The 18,115-nt window shown below is 44.7% G+C and overlaps 1 protein-coding gene across 1 annotated transcript in view; it reads left to right on the forward strand.

Moving 5' to 3' along the window:
• The first annotated feature begins 694 nt into the window (after positions 1 to 694).
• Dcbld1 (discoidin, CUB and LCCL domain containing 1) overlaps positions 695 to 18,115 on the forward strand; it is an 87,307-nt gene continuing 69,886 nt past the window's right edge. Inside the window, exon 1 of the mRNA XM_021174605.1 lies at positions 695 to 906. Within this exon, the coding sequence (XP_021030264.1) occupies positions 822 to 906 (85 nt within the window). The 5' untranslated portion in view covers positions 695 to 821. The remainder of the gene's footprint in view (positions 907 to 18,115) is intronic.

Consider the following 18,115-nt stretch of genomic DNA (forward strand, 5'->3'; position numbering starts at 1 on the left):
CTTACTGGTCCTACTCTGCACGTCTTTTCCCACATCTGGCCAGACACCCACCCACCTGTCTACTGAGCTTCAGCTACAACTGGCCCCTTCCCGCCCTTTAATCCTCTGAACAACCTGGGCACGAACTCAGCTCTCTGCCTTTTACTCTCGCATTGCTCCCAGCTGCCTTTTCACCATCCAATTAGATCTCTCCAAATGTGCTCCAAATACACTGTTCATGTTACAGACTGCAGTTTGTAGTGAGCGATTATTTCTAAGCTCTGCAAATGCCGCGTGAATTTAAGCACCCAGCCGCGTAGACAGTTGAGTTAAACAACGGAATGAATGAAGAGAGAGAGAGAGAGATGGAGAGAGAGACAAAGAATGAATGAATGAATGGACTTGAACTGCCATCAACCCATCAGATTTCAGATGCCTTGCATAGCCTTGGCAGACCAGCTCTAGGGTAGAGCTGACAAAGTGCCAGAGGGGCGGAGTCTCCGTGAGCCCCCGGGCTCTGGCGAGCCTGCGTGCCAGGTGAATTTTTGATTTTCATTTTCTAGTGAATCCGGGCAGGTGGCGCGGGGGCGGGGTGGGGTGAGGAGGAAACTGGGCGCCCCCTTGGGAGACCGGTGTTGCCCCTGGTCACCCCGGGGAGGGGGCGGGGCGGGGCGGGGCAGGGCGGGGAGGACACGCCCTCTCGCGGGCGCGGGCCGCCCAGAGGGATCTGTGCCGGGTGCCCGCGCCGCCCTGGGCCGTGAAGGAGGCTGCCCTAAGCGGGCAGCGGCAGTGTAGGGCCGGGCCGGGAGGCCGATCCTGCGGGTCTGGAGTCCGGCGGGGCCATGGGGACCGGGGCCGGTGGGCCGAGTGTCCTGGCGCTGCTGTTCGCCCTGTGTGCTCCGCTCCAGTTGCAGGCGGAGGAGCTGGGTGAGTGGGGGACTCGGGGCTCCGGGAGGGCTGTGTTGTGGGCCTCGGGGGAGCCTGGCGAGAGGCGGGCGGTCTCTGCCAGGAGGGGGATGGATTGAAGTCAGAGGGTGCATTTCGGATCGCGCCCCGATACTCTTTCCTTCCCCCCCATAAACGAGCCCGGCAGCTTGGCGCCTGTTCCCCGGCTGCCTTCGCGGTGTCCCCGCCCGGCCACTTAGTTCCCAGATTTCCCGACCCTTCCCGGCGGGTGCGAGTGGCCTGGCCCGGGGTGCTCGCCCGGCGTTGCCCCGCCAGCTCCTAGTCTCTGCCTACAAGAGGGGGGTGCTTCTGCGAGGCTGCCCAGGAGCCGACTGCAAACAGGGCCCCGGTTGCCTCACGCGTGTCCGGTGGTGATCGGAGTTGGAACCTTGCGACTCTGGTCCCTCAAGGGTATTTGAGCGAGTCGACTGCGGCCCAGGCTGCTTTTCCTCGGTAGCTGATCTTTGGCTTCCAGCGCCACCGAATTTACTCTCAGACCACCAGATTAAGGCAGGAAACTGGTTTCCCAGCCCTACATGGCCCTACTCCATTAATCTGCTTTAATTAGTTCTCCTTGGATAGGACGGGCCAGCTTTCTGTCGGTTCTCTCCCCCCCCCCCCCCCCCTTTCGGGTTTTGTTCCTCTCCTCCTGCCTTTGCTCCTCTGTAACTGGGGTTAATTAATGGCAGTGAGTTTATGCAGAATACTTGAATACCGCCCCCGCCCCCGCTATGCTTTCTGGGGGAACAGAAATCGAAGCTAAACTCATCGCTGGAATTTTTTTTCATTGAACAATGTATCCGTTCACCCAAACATTCAGCAAGTTGATAACATTAAAAAAAAAAAGTGAAGTTATTTTGTTTAGAGTTACGGTAACACAGTCTAACGTGTGTTAGAACTGCACTGTGTAAGGTTTTATGAATGCTTTATAAACATGCTGTTTTGTTTGAGTTTTGGCGGCACTCAGGAACCTGTGCAAGGCCAGCCTTTCAACCGAACTATATTCCAGTCACTGGATGTCTTAATAACTGAAGACACTTTCTCAAGTCGATATTTGAAAATGTAACATTCTACATTTATTTGGTGTGGGTTTTAAAGAAAATTTAGTTTTAGTGATGTGTATTTGTGTGTGGGTTGAGATGTACACATGTTGAGTGCAGATGCCCACCGAGACCATAAGCAACTAATTTCTTGGACCTGCAGCTACAGGCAGAAGTGAGCCTGTGGGGTCTGGGCGCTGGGAATCAAGCCTGGCTCTGCTGAAAGAACAGTATGTGCTTTTAAACTCTGAGACATCCTTGCAATCCCATTTTACATATTTTTATTGAATTTCTTGTTAATATTAATATTTGCGGTTTGAGACACCACTCTTGAATTCATGGCAAACCTCTTCATGCCTCCCAAGTGCTGGGAGTGCCACTGTATCCAGCTCAGTTGGTTGTTTTGTTTCTGGCTTCTGCCTATTCTTAAAGGTTTTTTTTGTTTGTTTGTTTGTTTTACTTTGTTTTAGATTATGTCTTGGAATGTGGGTATGGGCATGTGAGTGCCCAGAAGCCCCCTGTGACTAGAATCAGTTGTGACCACCTGCTTTGGATGCTCAGAACTGAACTTGGGTCCTCTGCAGGAGCTATAGCATCTCTTAACTGCCACAGCTCATTAATTTTTTTTTTCTTTCTATATTCCTTCCTTGCTTTTTGTTTATTTGTTTGAGACAGGATCTTTTACAGACTTCCTGCTTCAAACTCACTGTTTAGCCTGAATGCCTGATGCTCTTTCCTCAGCCTCTGAAGATGGTATTGTAGTGGTGGAAAGGCGCTTCACTTTGTAGTCTGTGAGTCCGCCTCTCAGCAGGTCCTCCACATGAAAAGGCTTGCCTGGGCTAAGTGAGGACTTTAGAAGTTGATTGTTTAGATTCTTAGCCAGCTTCAGATTTTAGACCTTGTTGCCTTTGACTGATGGACGGTGCTGCCATTAGGTTTAGTGTGGAACATCCTATGTATTGGGGACTTTAAAATAAATGAGCACTCACTCACCACTAGCTGAGGCACTTTGGAAACAGAGGCAGGAGGATTGCCTCCAATTTAAAGCTAGTCTGGATTACATAAACAAGTATGGGAATTCACACACCCAAGGTAAAACTTAAGTTTGGGATATTTACCAAAAGAGTATTGTTAGGTTGATTTTCTTTAAACTCTCATTTTTAATTGTCTGTGTACTGTGTGCGTATGTGTGGAGATAAGAGGACAATTTGCAGGAATCCTTCCACCAAGTGGACTCAAGGGATTAAACTCAGGTCCACAAACCCCTTTGGCAGCAAACCCCTTTACATCTTATCTGCCCTGTTTTCTGTTTTTGTTTTTGAGGCAAGGTCTCACTCAGTCTGTGCCCAGAATGGCCTAGGGTTCATTATGTAGCAAGGCTATTCCCACACTTGCTATGTAACCAAGAATGGTCCTTCAGCGCCTATCCTAATCCTCCTGCTCCATCTTCCAAGTGCTAGGACTGCAGCCTGCACTATCACATATGGCTCCTATACGTTTTAAAGTAGTTTTCACATCTGTGGTCTTCCGGAGTACATGGCAGGACGGTTTTCAAGTGTTCGTAAATGTAAACATCCAGACAGACTTAGGTCTAGGGATTTGCTTCAGGGTCCAAGTTATGGGGTTGGTGTCTTAGTGTGGGTGTCTATTGCTGTGGAGAGATACCATGACCACAGCAACTCTTATAAAGGAAAAACACTTAATTTGGGCTGGTTCAGAGGTTTAGTCTCTGACATGAAACATGGTAGTGTGCAGGCAAACATGGTGCTGGAGAAGGAGCTGAGTGAACTGACTTGAGATTCTGAGACCCCCAAACCTACTCCTTAGTGAGACACCTCTTCCTCCAAGACCTCCCTGTGAGCCTATGGAGCCATTTTTATTGAAGCCACCACAGTTGGACAGTGTCAGGGATGAAATCAGTGTGCTCAATGCTCAACACTGACTTGGACCTTTGCTCCTGGAGTGTGGGGCTTCCTGGTTAGGTCCACAGTCTTCGGGATCTGCCTGGCTGCCAATCTCCCTGGAAGCTTTGCATCTGGAGCTCCCTAATCTTATTGACTTGCACTTTTTAAAGAAAATATAAAACCAAACAAACAAAACAAAAAACGACCCAGGGGTTTGGCTGTGTGGCCCAGGTTTGGCTTTATAGCTCTGGTTGGCCTCAGATTTGTGGTTGATCTTTTTGCCTCGGATTGCCATGACATGCTAGCATTACAAGCACGGGCCACCACACCTTGTTTCTTCCACCTAAGCTACTTGTGGTGCTAGTCAATGATATTATTCAAAGCTCTTTGTATCAGGGTCTGGTGGCCTCCTGGCGCTGCTCTGATTCTTTTATATGACGGCTGCTTTTTACTCAGTCTCTTAAAATCTGACCTTCTCCAGCACCAATCCCTTTCTTTTGCCTGTTCACTGTGACTCAATCTCCTGAGGGTCTGTACTCCCATAAATTGTTTCAAGTGATTTTTAAATTTTTGAACAATATGACAGATAAATTGCTCATTTGTATTGATTTGTGTTGATTGATTGCATCAATCTGGATGCTTGGATTTAGTCCAGCCTTATATTATCTCAGATCTAGAGAGTAAAATGCCCTTCTTTTAAAGGCATTCTGAACTTATGCTTTGACGATTTCATACAGGTATGTCTTGTATTTTGATCATTTCCACCCCCATCATCCTTTCTTACTAATTCTGTCCTCTCTCTACCCCAGCAAGTCCCCTTGTAGCTAACATGTTAATTTGAATCCACCGAGGTTATTAGAGTTCCTGCGCGAGCATGGCTGTGGGCTTTACTGGAACATGGGCAGTTTACTAGCACATACACCACTGAAGAAAAATAACTACCCCCGCCCCCCCCCCATCCACCTGCTGACAGTTCCTTAACTAGGGGTGGAGCCTCTCTGTTATCTATCCCAGAACGATTCCCGACTCACTCTAGTGCAGGTCTTTTGCAGGGTGGCTGCTCTGAGTTCTTGACTGTTACATGCATGTTATGTTCAGAAGACGATATTTCATAAAACTCTTCCCCATTTTCCGGCTCTTACATTTCTTTCCAAAATGCCCTTGATTGTTGCGATGAAATCTGAAAATCCTGATTCACCAAAAGCATGTGCATATGGGGGGTGGGGGCGGGTACTGATTTCTTCCTAGTGATTTAATTTACTGGCAAAAATGAAGGCGAGCAGTTGTTACTTTGAAGATCATCTCCTGGATGCTTACAAATGGCACGGCCAACTCAAGATTCGTTGCTGTTGTATGGTTATTGTCTGATCTTCGTCAGTAATTTTCATTTGAGTAGACATGTGACCTGCTGATGTTTGATGTTTTAGGAAAGTGGCTTTTTAAAAAAGTAAGTACAAGTTTATTCTGGCACCTTCTACACCATCATGCCTTCATGCTGACATTTCTGAATCTTACCTGTTCAGGGGACAGCTCCCAATCCCTCAGGCTCAGCCAGCTATGCAGGCTAAGTTCCCTTCCCTGTCATCCTTGCTGTAAGCATCTAATAGAGGCACTCCATGAATATTTCTGAGTTGAACTGAACAATCTCCTTGTGTTTCAGAGATACTGTCAAACCATTTCCTAATTAGCAGAAAGAGAGCAAAAGCAAGATTAATGAAGTTTTTTATACAGGTACCACCTGTTGCTTCAACTCAATAATTGTGTTTACCAAGCCCAGGTCCCTTGGCATGCTTAGCTTTGTATATAAAGATGCCTTTGACATGCAGGCATAGCACAGAAAAGAATGTGCCAGCAGAACAATCTACCCAAAGCTCTTGGCGCTGGTTGAACAAATGATTTGCAGTATTCAGAAACATAGTTGTACCTCAGATCTGGGAACAAAAGAAGCCATGTTCAAGAATCCAGCCAGCAAGTCACAGGATGTCCTTACAGCAGGATTTGAACCCCGAATAATCTTTCACACACTTTGGTAATTTTTCATAATTTGAACTTGTTAACTTTGTGGTATAAAGTAGAATTAAAAATTATGAAAAACCCACATCTGGAAAGTTAGACGCCTTCTCATTTATGGGGTGCATTTCTTTGAGTTTTGTTTGTCTTTTGTTTTTTTGTAGTTTGTTTGTTTGTTTGTTTGTTTGTTTTGTAATGCAGGCTTGAACTCTCTTGTTAGGTAAAAATGGCCTTAAACTCTTGATCCCCCTGTCTCTATCTTACAAGAGTTGGAAATAGAGGCATGTACCACGACCACTGGGTATTGTTGTTGTTATATATATTTTGTTTGTTTGTTTTTTATGGGATTGTTTTGTTTTGAGACAAGGGCTCACTCTGTAAGCCCTTGCTTGCCTGTAACTCCCTCTGTAGAACAGGTGCTGGGATCACAGGCAGGTGCCCCCACATTTAGCCCTCATATATTTTTAAGATGCATAGGGAAATGAATCAATCATAGACATTTTAGTTTTGTTAAGGTAGGAACAACAAAGCCTTTAGAGACGCACACCTTGCAGAGGTTTGGTCTGATCTTTCCGTTTGTCAGCATCCTAAAGCTTTAATGAAAGTTGTGAGCCCACTTTGTCCTTGTTTAGGGGGGTTGGTTGCTTTATCTCCGAGGTAATGCCTGCAACCTACTAGACACTGCATTCCACACACATCCAGGACCTCAGTACTCACTAGGTGCTTTTATTCTTTCTTTTCCTTTTTTTTTTTTTCCTTTCTTTTTTTTCTTTTTCGAGACAGGGTTTCTCTGCATAGCCCTGGCTGTCATGGAACTCACTTTGTAGACCAGGCTGGCCTCGAACTCAGAAATCCGCCTGCCTCTGCTTCCCGAGTGCTGGGATTAAAGGCATGGTCCTTTTATTCTTGTTCCTGTCTGTATTGTTAACCTGACAGTTAATCAAGCTTTCTCGTCCTTCTTCTGCTGCTATGTTTTCCTATCTATACTCTAGTCTGTCTAGCGTCACTAGTTGACTCTCTTTCTGCTTTTCCAAGATGCCAGGCCTCTTCTACCTCAGAGCCTTTGCATGCACTGTTTGTTCTCTTTGCTTGCAACTGGGAGCCTCGAGTATCCCCACGGCTCCTGCCCTCCGATTTAGAAGTTACCATCAGTATGGACTTTCCCAACCTCTGTGTCCTAGTTAGGGTTTCCATTGCTGTGAATAGACACCATGACCAAGGCAACTCTTATAAAGGACACCATTTAATTAGAACTGGCCTCCAGATTCTGAGGATCAGTCCACCATCATCAAGGCTAGAAGCATGGCAGCATCCATGCAGGCCTGGGGCTGGAGGAGTTGAGAGTTAGTTCTATGTCGCGATCCAAAGGCAGCCAGAAGACTGTCTTCCACTCTGGGAGGAGCCTGAACATAGAATGAGACCTTCAAAGCCACCCCTACAGTGACACACTTCCTCTAGTAAAGCCATACTTCCTAATAGTGTCACTTCTCAGGGGCCAAGCATATTCAAACCACCACACACTGGAAGCCCTAGCCCATTCCCAGAGCCCCATATCCCCTTCCTCCATCCCTTTTTATTTAGAGCACTTGCCTTCTTCAAGTACAGTGTACCATTTACATTTTTATTAATGTGTGTATCTTTCCTCCTACTGGACTGTAAGGTCCAGGATAAGGTTGTATGTTGAACAGTACCTGGAACATGCTCAGTAGGGCTTTGAGCTCACTGAGGATGGGGTGAGAAGGTGGTAGAATCATATACCTGCCTCTTGCTGAGGTCCCAGTCTGACTGGCTGAGAATCAAAACCCGAACACAGAAAAATAATGAGATTGTTTGAATCAATAGTTGTTAGTAGTGGGTAAATGGTCTGAGAGTAAGGATTTAATAGAACCCAGGCTGGTGAGATGGCTTGGCTGGTAAATTTGCTTGCCACCAAACATGACAATCCAGGTTCCATCCTTGGGATCCACATGGTGGAAGGAGAGAACTAGTTGTTCTCTGGCTTCTGCATGTACAAGGCAAGCATGGCCTGCCCTCTTCGATGTACACACACAAAAATAAATGAAAAAAGAACTTGCTCTAGTGTGAGAAGTCTGGCACTGAGGGTAAAAGGCTAAATGCTGTTAGAGACTAAAAATTAGACTATGAAGTAATTCCTATGGTGGAAGACTTACATTAATGTTATCTTCCAGATGTTAATTTCTTGTTTTGTATATGTGTAAAACTATGTACTTGCTTGTCTTGTGTGGTAGGGGACACTTATTTGATGGGTGTGTGTGTGTGTGTGTGTGTGTAAAACTCAGAATAGAAATGAAGTTGAACCCCTGAGGCCTGGTACACTGAATCCAAATCCAAGCAAGACTTGTGATTTCTTTTAAGGGGGGGGTGAAGATTGAAGAGGCTGAGTTGTCCAAGGGTGAAGGACTGGCTGGAGAAGTCACTCACATTCATAAGTCCAAGTCTGAGTATTTTACCACAGTACCTGGTACAGACTCTGGCAGATAACTGCTCCAGATAACTATTTCCCGAGTCAGTGCCTGGCTGGGGCAGTTACTCTACCTCAGCTGAGGTTTGGAAGGAAGAGGGAAAGAATGAAATTCACAAAGGTATTTTCAATAGCATTAGTTAGTATATGGTGCTGTCTGTACAGCCTTAGGAAAGAAACACTTGTGTGCCAGCCCTCCACCACTCCAGCAGGAGATGAGAGAGGAAGAACTTAAATGAGGAAGATTTACTTTGGCTCGTGGTTTTAAATGTTTCAGTCTAAGGTTAACCTACTGGGTAGTTTTATGGGCTTGTAACAAGGCAGAATTTAGGATTGTGTGGTGAAGCAGACATGCTTACAGTGCAGTCAGGAGGCAGAAACAAACGAGCGAGGAACCAGGGGCACCATACACCCTGTGAAAGCAAGGCCCAGGAGCCTGCGTCCTTCAGACCTCACCTCTTAAAGTTCCTGCCATTTCCAGCAGATCATTAATCTATGAGTTCTCTTATGGATCAATTCATTGATGAGGCCAGAGCCCTTATCTTCTAAACCATTCATAGGAGCTCATCTCCAATTCTGCTGCACTGGGGACCAAGTCTCCAACAGCCAGCTTTTTTTTTTTTTTTTTNTGGGTTTTNGNGACAGGGTTTCTCTNTGCAGCCCTGGCTGTNCTGGAACTCACTTTGTAGACCAGGCTGGCCTCGAACTCAGAAATCCGCCTGNCTCTGCCTCCTGAGTGCTGGGACTAAAGGCGTGCGCCACCACGCCCGGCCAACAGCCAGCTTTGATAGACACTGCAGATCCATCCTTTCCACAACCACCATGTCTGTGTTCAAGAAAATAGCAAAGTTCAACTCTGAACATTCTGAGGTTTCAGAGCCGTCTTTTAGGCAACGGCGGGAGAGCTGCTGTGAATTAGGCGCTTGCCACTCTGGGAATAGGACAGGTGAACTAGTGGCTCCCTCAAGAGCCATAGATGAGTGCACATGTGAGGTCATGTGAGGGTAATAACTAGGCATTAGTGACATTACTCATGGAGTTGCATTGTCTAGTGTTCATTTTTGTTAAATATTAGGTGGAACAAAGTGCAAATAAAAAATATTTATGAAGAATAATAAAATGATTAGCCTTTTTTATAGAGTCCCATGTATCTCAGGCTGGCCTTGAATTGTTCATGTGGTCATGGGTGACCTTAAGTCTTGATCTTCTTGCTTCCACTTCAGTGCCAGGATTTCTAGCATGTTTCTCCAGGCTGGCCCTTTTTGTTATTTTGAAACAGGGTCTGCTCTGTAGGCCTCATTGGCCTTCAACCTTCCACGGTTCTGCAGCCTTCTGGGTGCTGAGATTACAGGTGTGCATCCCTCCTGTATCCTGATTAAACAGTTTTGGGTTTTTTTTTTTTTTTCAATCTAATTCAATTACAGTAATTTTGAAAGCAATAAAAGGAACTGAGATTTAGAAAGACGGAGTCCTTTATCTTGGGCATATGTTCTTTGTGTGTGTAAAAAGGGATGCAGGGGCATTGCTAACAATCCCAAATGCCTTCACATGGTCCCTACTCACACAAGGAAGCCATTGTATGCTTGTGCCCAGGGGAGAGCTGCCTAAAGAAGGTTTGGAGGAACCCAATGCCAGAGAGTAATTTGTGTAACCAAGCTTTAAGTGAACAGCCTTGGCATTCTCTTAGGGGTAATCACATTTGACTCTTGAAAATCCTAATTAATACCTAACCATTTGCTTCTGTGACACTGATAAATTCAGATTACAGAATACACAAAGGCCATGCAGTTTTCCGGACTGTGGAATGACAGCACATTCTTAAGAATGTGTTGTAAGGCTTATTTTCCCCTCGAGCCTTGTGCTTTATACCCTACGAGATTCTCTGTGTCCCCCACTGATAGGCTGTTCTCTGGTCAGGCAACACTGATTGCTTTCCCTGTACACGTTATTTATGTCTGCTCAGACAAACAGTCACATCCTTTCCACCCCCCCCCCCCATAGTTGGCATTCATGAGTAGCAGAGTGGCTCTGGACCTTAGATCTTGGTGTTTGTGCTTTGTTGGTTTACACATCACATATTCAGAGTCAAAACGAGTACTAGCAAGTTGACAATACTGTGTTCCAAGTTTAGGGATAGAAATTGAGGATAAAGCTACACCAGACTGGTAATTCAAATATTTTTCTTTTTTGGTGTGTGTGGGGTTTTTTTGTTTGTTTGTTTTTGTTTTTGTTTTTGTTTTCCGAGACAGGGTTTCTCTGTGTAGCCCTGGCTGTCCTGGAACTCACACTGTAGAACAGGCTGGCCTCGAACTCAGAAATCCACCTGCCTCTGCCTCCCGAGTGCTGGGATTAGAGGTGTGCGCCACCACTGCCCGGCTACTTTTCATTTTTAAAAGATTCATTTCAAATCCCTATTAATATCGAGTATTCTTTAAGTTTCTTCTTCCTTCTCTGAATGCATTTGGCAGGGTCAGCTGGATAATTCTTACAAAGAATGCTTCAAGATGTAAAATTTCCGAAGCCTGAGCTTTAGCAAGCTCTCCAGGTGACTGTCAGGGCTGAAGCTTGAGGGATAGTGCCCTAACCCACAAGCCCATCATTTCAGAGCACCTTTCAGGGACCACATGATTGGAAGCAAAGTGCAGGACCTCTGTTGGAGGTGACGTAATGCTTCTCAGTAGACAATTTCCTGACTCATCTAGTAAAGAGGACTTGAATAATTAAAAAGGAAGGGTAATAATTTCTCATGTAATTTTGATAAGAAACCCTGAATTAAACATGACTATTTTCTCCACAGGGTTTTTTTGGTTTTTTGTCAGGTTTGGTTTGATTTTTTTTGTTTTTGTTTTTGTTTTTTGTTTGTTTGGTTTGGTTTGTTTTGAGCTCCAGCCTCTTAGTGTAGCCCAGGCTAGGGTAGAACTTAGTATGTAGTCTAGGTTGTCCACAAACTTAATGGCAATCCTTTTCCCTAAGCCTCCCAGGTGCTTAGATGGTGGGTGTGGGCTACAGGCCTGGCTGCTTGTTTCCATTTTAAGACCTAGAATGCAACTGCAAATGACAAAAAGTGACATGAACTTGAATCCTTGATTGGGAGCCTGGGCAGCCTCTTAAACCTCTCTCCAGTTGCTCACAGTTAACTTAGGCGGTTTAGGCAAAGGTGGCTGCAAGGTACAGTGATTCTGTTCTGTGGTCTTGGAGTCAAACTAGGTTCATATTCTGTCAGTTGCGTGGGCTCGGTTATGCTGGTCAAAGCTTCAGCTACCTCACACACCAAATACTGGCGATGGGAGGGATCTGTGGTAAAGAGGGTCTTGGGGGCTTCATCTGAGTTTTGCTGGAAGTAGTCTTGAGACTATGGAGTGTATACTTGGATATTTGGTATATTACTTGTTGTATGTCTATGCATCTGTGTCTACGCGTACTGTGATGGTTTTGAATAGGCGTGGACCCTGTAGACTCATGTGTTTGATGCTTGGCTTATAGGGACTGGTACTAATTGGAAGTGTGGCCTTGTTGGAGTAAGTGTGTCACTGTGGGGGTGGGCTTTCAGGTCTCCTATGCTCAGGCTACTACACCCAGTGTGGCACTCAGTCCCCTTCTGCTGCTTTCAGATAAGGATGTAGAACTCTCAGTTCCTTCAGCACCATGTCTACCTGCATGCCCCCATACTTCCCACCATGATGATAATGGACTGAACCTCCCCAAGGGAACTTAGCCAGTCCCAGTGAAATGTTCTTCTCCTTTATAAAATATGCCTTGGTCATGGTGTCTTTTCACAGCAATAAGACTGTAACTAAGTGGGTACCAGGGACTAGGGTGGTGTCGTGATAGGCCTGACCATGCTTTTGTTTGGAGGAGTGTGCATTTGGGTGCTATGGCTTAGGAAAGCAGTGGAATGTTTTAAGCATTGCCTAATGGACTATACTAGTGGAGTCATGGAAGACAGTGATGCTGAGGGTGATTTGAACTGTGGGGACCTGGCTCAAGAGGTTCCAGAGGAAAAGAATTTTAGTATATGCCTTAGAGAATGTTCTTGTGATAGTTTGGTGGAGAATGTGGCTGCTTTTTGTCCTTGTTTGAAGTGTGCCTGAGGCTAAAGTGAAGAGATTTAGGTTATCTCCATTGGCAAAGGAAATCGCTAAACAGCCTACTAAAGACCCTGTTGTGTGGTTACTACTGTTCACTTTTATGAAAAACATTTTGATGAAAAGGAACAAACTGAGCAAGGAAAAGTACAAAATATAGATTGAGAAGAAAGGGGGCACCCAAAAGTGGAATAGTGCTTTGTTCAAGGAGATAAATAGTTTAAGAAATAGAATAAAGGGAGTGGTGACCTCCTGGAAAGACCCCGCCCAGCTAAGATTCCTTTCATTGAAAAGGAATTAAAGAACTGTTGAGGTCAGGGTGTGGTGATACAGGCCTTTATTCTAGCTATCTGGAGGCTGAGGCCAGCAGATCTGAGTTCAAGGTCAGCCTGGTTTACAGAGCAACTTTCAGGATAGGCAAGCAGTGATGGAAAGCATTGTAAACAGAAGGCTGGGGAAGATGTAATTGAAAGAGGGGATGCACTATGCTCCTTCCCTATGTTTTCATAAAGTAATCCTGTATATCCTGTGTTGTTATGTGTGTTTGAATAGATATGGCTCTCTTGTGATTGAATACTTGGCCCATGGAGAGTGGCACTATGAGGAGGTGTGGCCTTGTTGGAGTAAGCTTGTAACTGTGGGGGAAGGCTTTGGATTCCCTATGCTCAAGCTATGCCCAGTGTCCCTTCTGCAGCCTATGGATCAAAGTATAGAACTCTTAAAGCTCCTTCTTCAGCAGCATGTCTGCCTGCATGCTGCCATGCTTCCCACCATGATAGTAATGGACTAAACCTCTGAAGCCATCCCCAATGAAGTGTTTTCTATTTACAAGAGTTGCCTTGGTCATAGCATCTCTTCACAGCAATCAAACCCTAACTAAGACAATCCTTAAGTACTGGACGGGGTTGCAGCTATCAGCACTGCACCCAGCTTTCTTACTTATTTTTTGAAAATTATAAATACAAAATGAACATCACTTGCATGTGTGAAAGATAAATGTAGACACTTAAAATCTCTGTAATCCAGAGTAGCTCTGTGCTTGGTATATTTGGATACCTAAATTCATCAGAAAAAGTCACTGAAACACTTTTTGGTATCTTATTTGGTATATAAAAAAATCAACATTAGAAAGCATGCATATTGTTGAGCTGTGAGCCAAGCAGTGGGTACTTGCTACCAAGTCTGAGCAACTAAATACCTGGGACCTACTTGGTAGAAGGACAGAACCAATCCCCACAAGCTTTTCTTTGACCTCCACCTATAGTCACAATAAATAATAAAAAAAAAAAAAAAGGAAAAATAAAGCATGTTCTAGAGACCCCCCCTTTAGTTATTTATTTACTTATTTTTGGATGTAGGATCTCATGTATCCAGAAATCTCCTGGAACTTACTACATAGTCAACATAGTCTGAAACCTGGACATCCTAATATTCTTGATTCAAGAACTGAGATTGTATATGTGAGTCCCTGTCCACCATACCCATTTATGCAGTTTTGGGGACTGACCCAGGGGCTCTGCATGCTTCACTATGCCCACTAAGCCATATCCCCAGCTTGCTTATATGCTGCTTGCTTGCCTGCCTGCCTGCCTACTTTTCTCTTCCTCCTCCTCTCCCCTCCCTTTCCTTCCTCCCCTCCTCCTCCTCCTCCATTTGTTTTTCAGGCTGGCCTTGAACTCTCAGTCCTCCTTTAGCTTCATAAGTGCTAAGTTACAGGCCCATTTCATCACATCTGGTCAAGATTCCTTAATTAGTCCTCAATTGAAGCAACAGCAGGTTGAACATTACATCAATGATCTGTAATATTAGTAAAATTAGCTGCCTCTTTTCCTTGACTTTTTTTTTTTAAGATTTATTTATTCATTATATGTAAGTACATTGTAGCTGTCTTCAGACACACCAGAAGAGGGCGTCAGATCTCGTTACGGATGGTTGTGAGCCACCATGTGGTTGCTGGGATTTGAACTCCGGACCTTTGGAAGAGCAGTCGGGTACTCTTACCCACTGAGCCATCTCACCAGCCCCCTCCTTGACTTTTTTACTCTGAGAGGCTATGCAGTGTAGAGACAACAGTTGTCCTTGGGAGCTGGAAAGATCGGTGATCTTGCAGGGAACCTGAGTTCCGTTCCCAGCTCCCACATGGCTACTCACAACTGTCTGTAACTCCAGTCTGAGGAGATCTGATGCCCTCTTCTGGACTCCACAGGCACCAGGAATAGATGTGGTGCACATACATACAAGCAAGCAAAACATTCATATGCATAAGATAAAGGGTTTGGGTTTTTTGTTTGTTTGTTTTTTGGTTGGGTTTTTTTGTTATTGTTGTTTTTTGGCTAAACAAAAGTTGTTTTCTTTTAATTTCATCCATAAAACTAAGAAACTTTTTGCACTTCATTACTTTTTTAACTTTGGTTAATGTTTCCAAAGCCTTGTAACTTAGAAACATCAGTAGGAAAAGTCTTGCTTTGGAATGTCACATCACATTGATGTGTTAGAATAGCAGCTTGCATCTAAACATAGCACACCAGGCCAAAGCAGTTCCATGTGTAAGAGGTTTATTGGGAGAGAGGGGGGCAAGGTGACCACAGAAAGAGAAGGGGGGAAGAGAGAGATAGATCAGGGGGGCCTTTCTTTATATATGGGTGATGACATAACACTGGTAAAGATGGGAGGTGAGCCAAGTGGATTCTGGGAATATGGTGGCTGTTGCCTTGGCAACAGGTCTACAGAGTAGAATACACATCTAGGCATCAGATCTTCTCACACTGGAGTTACAGACAGTTGTGAGCAGCCATGTGGGAGCTGGGAACGGATCTTTCCAGCTATGTCCTGCCTATGTGATGTCACAGGTTTTGGAGGTCCTGATACCAACACACATAGTTCAATTTTTATCATTTTTAGAACTCTTAAAGACCAAAAGTTCACTTTTCCACACTGGACCTATAACCCCAGAAGCCACAGTATGACATCTCTCTGCATGGCTCAGTGTGAGAGCCTCATCCAGGCAGTCACCAGTGTATTCTGCAGAATTCTGGTCCCCGAGATGTTCAATGAAGAAAGAGTTCACTGGGAACTACTGCAGGCTCCTGTGCCCATCAGTGCTTCCCTGAGCACTGTTAGAGCCTTTTCATGTGTGTGGTAAAGCAGAGGTGGGATTCTGCAAGCTAGTTTATCTCAGTGCTGGGATTACATATATGTGCTACCATGCACACCCAGCCTGACTTCTCAATGTATGGCTGTTGCTACGCTGATTTTTGTTTTGTTTTGCTACACAGTCTGGCCTTGTACTCGTCAGAGATGGTAGTATGACCTCCATGTAAATGTCCCAAATACTAGAACCAGAGATACTAGTACTTTGGGGATATGCTGACTTGGCATTAATTAGGCATTAGATAAGTACTGGGAAGTGTATTCTAGTCTGACTTTCTCAGCAGTTTAAAGCTTTAAGCATACAACAGCCTCATTTATCATTAACCACACCCTGTAATTTAAAGGTAAGGAAAATTGATACACAGATACTGGTGGCTTCTCAATTGAGATCATATACCCAGTGAATAATGCATTTAGAAGCAGTCACCTAATATATACTGGCTTTTGAATGTCAAGTCACCTAGTTCAGTTTCATTTTTAGACCTTTTAAAAACCGAAAGTTCACTTCTCCACACTACACTAGCCCTTTAATCGCACTGGCTCAGTGGGTTAAATCCTTGGAATTCACATGGTGGATGGAGAGCCCCCTCAAGTTGTCTTCTGGCTTCCACATGTGCTTACAAACAAACAAATAAACAAATGTAATATTGATTTGTGGGGGGGGTGTTTTTGTTCCTTTGAGGTGGCGTCTAGTCTGGCCTTGAACTGAACGGTGACCACAGTCTTCTGGGTGCTGGGATTACAGGAACATGCCACCAGACAGACCCAGCTATTTTGGTATTTTGGTTTTAATTTAAAGATGTATTTTAAATACCTTTATTTATGTGTATTTTTTATGTCTCTCTCTGTGTGTGTGTGGGGGGGGGGTGCCTGTAGAGGCAGGAAGATGTAGTGGATCTTCTGGAACTGGAGTTGCTTGTGTGTCATCTAATGTGGGTACAGAAACTAAACTGGGGTCCTCTAGAAGAGCAGCAAGTGCTTTTAACTGCTCAGCCACCTTTCTCTCTACCCCATGCCTAACTAAATTCCTTAACGTGTTATTGGCCTCTGTTCTTTGTTTTGTTAGTTGGTTAGAGGCAGGGCCTCCTGGCCTTGCTATGAAGAGACCAGCCTTGGATTCCATTCTAAGTGGCTCTGCCCTCCACAGCTGGACTTTTGGATTCTGCCATCACTCCTAACCCTGTGCCTGTGTCTTAACACTCCCTGTGATCCTGTGACATGGGTACCATCCTGTCTCTATACTATAGCTGAGGAAGACGGAACTTAGATAGGAGTATTGTACGCAGTCACCTAAGGCACCCTGGTCAGCATCAGACAGGGTTATAATCCCTGAGCTCTGTCTCCTTTCATGGATGTGGAAGTAATTAAAGAAGTTAGAAATTTTGTCAGTTGTACTGGAAAAAGAGGAGGGAGAGGAAACCATGGTCAGAATATACTATATCTAAAAAAAAAAAAAAAAAATTTCTTCTTGTGTGTGTGTGTGGGGGGGTGTTGCTTCTACAGTGTTTTTCTGTATATCTCTGGCTGTGCTGGAACTCGCTCTGTACATCAGGCTGGCCTTAAATTCTCTTGTCTCTGCCTGCCAAGTGCTGAGTGCTGGGGTTAATTAAAGGCAAGCACCACCACACCCAACTTGCATTTTCAATGAGAAAATACATGCAATGGTAGTTGCACTTGTTGGCATTCTGGTGTTGATCAATGCAATCAAAGACATCAAGTCATTTGTGGTTTTCCTCTGTTCTCCCCCTGGGTAAAGCCACCTTCCCAGCCTGGCATGGGTTAGTGGATGCTACTGACTTAATGACACTAAGTAAGCTTCTTGGATATGCTGTAATAAAGATATTTTGTAATTTTTTTCTTGAAAATATAATTTTATTTTTACTTATGAATGGTAAATTTAATGCAAATAAATGCCTGGGTATTTTAAGTTACGTAGCATGAGATTTGAGACACATGTGTTTGTTTGCCTTTAAAAAACAGCAAGCTCCCTGAGGTGTTAGATTTTTATCACCTTTATAAACAAAGGCAGTTGTTGCTTTAAAAAATAATTATAGACATCCATAAAGCTCACCAACATGGCTGCCTAAACTTGAGCTGAACAGGAACACAAATAAACATGCTAACACTGGTTGGTAATGCTTAGGAGTCCTCAACCCTACACAAAGAACTTCAGGTAACTAAGGAATCTTGAGAGTAGGAGAAACAGCTTTCCCCAAGGAAGAGCAGACCAACTGCTTAACAAAAGGCCAGCCCTGAAGACACAGGAGCAAACGGCATTGTGCAGACTGAACGGGCTGCGTTTATGTGTTTAGGGATATCTATGTATACACATTATGTGTGTAGCAACTATAGACCAAAAAAAGTTAATGAATTGGAAAGAGCAATGGGAGGGTTTGGAGGTAGAAAAGGGAAATGATCCAGGCAGTTGTGGCGCACGCCTTTAATCCCAGCATCTGGGAGGCAGAGGCAGGTGGATTTCTGAGTTCGAGGCCAGCCTGGTCTGCAGAGTGAGTTCCAGGA

The sequence above is a fragment of the Mus caroli genome, chromosome 10, assembly GCF_900094665.2.
Source record: "Mus caroli chromosome 10, CAROLI_EIJ_v1.1, whole genome shotgun sequence".
Taxonomy (NCBI): Eukaryota; Metazoa; Chordata; class Mammalia; order Rodentia; family Muridae; genus Mus; species Mus caroli.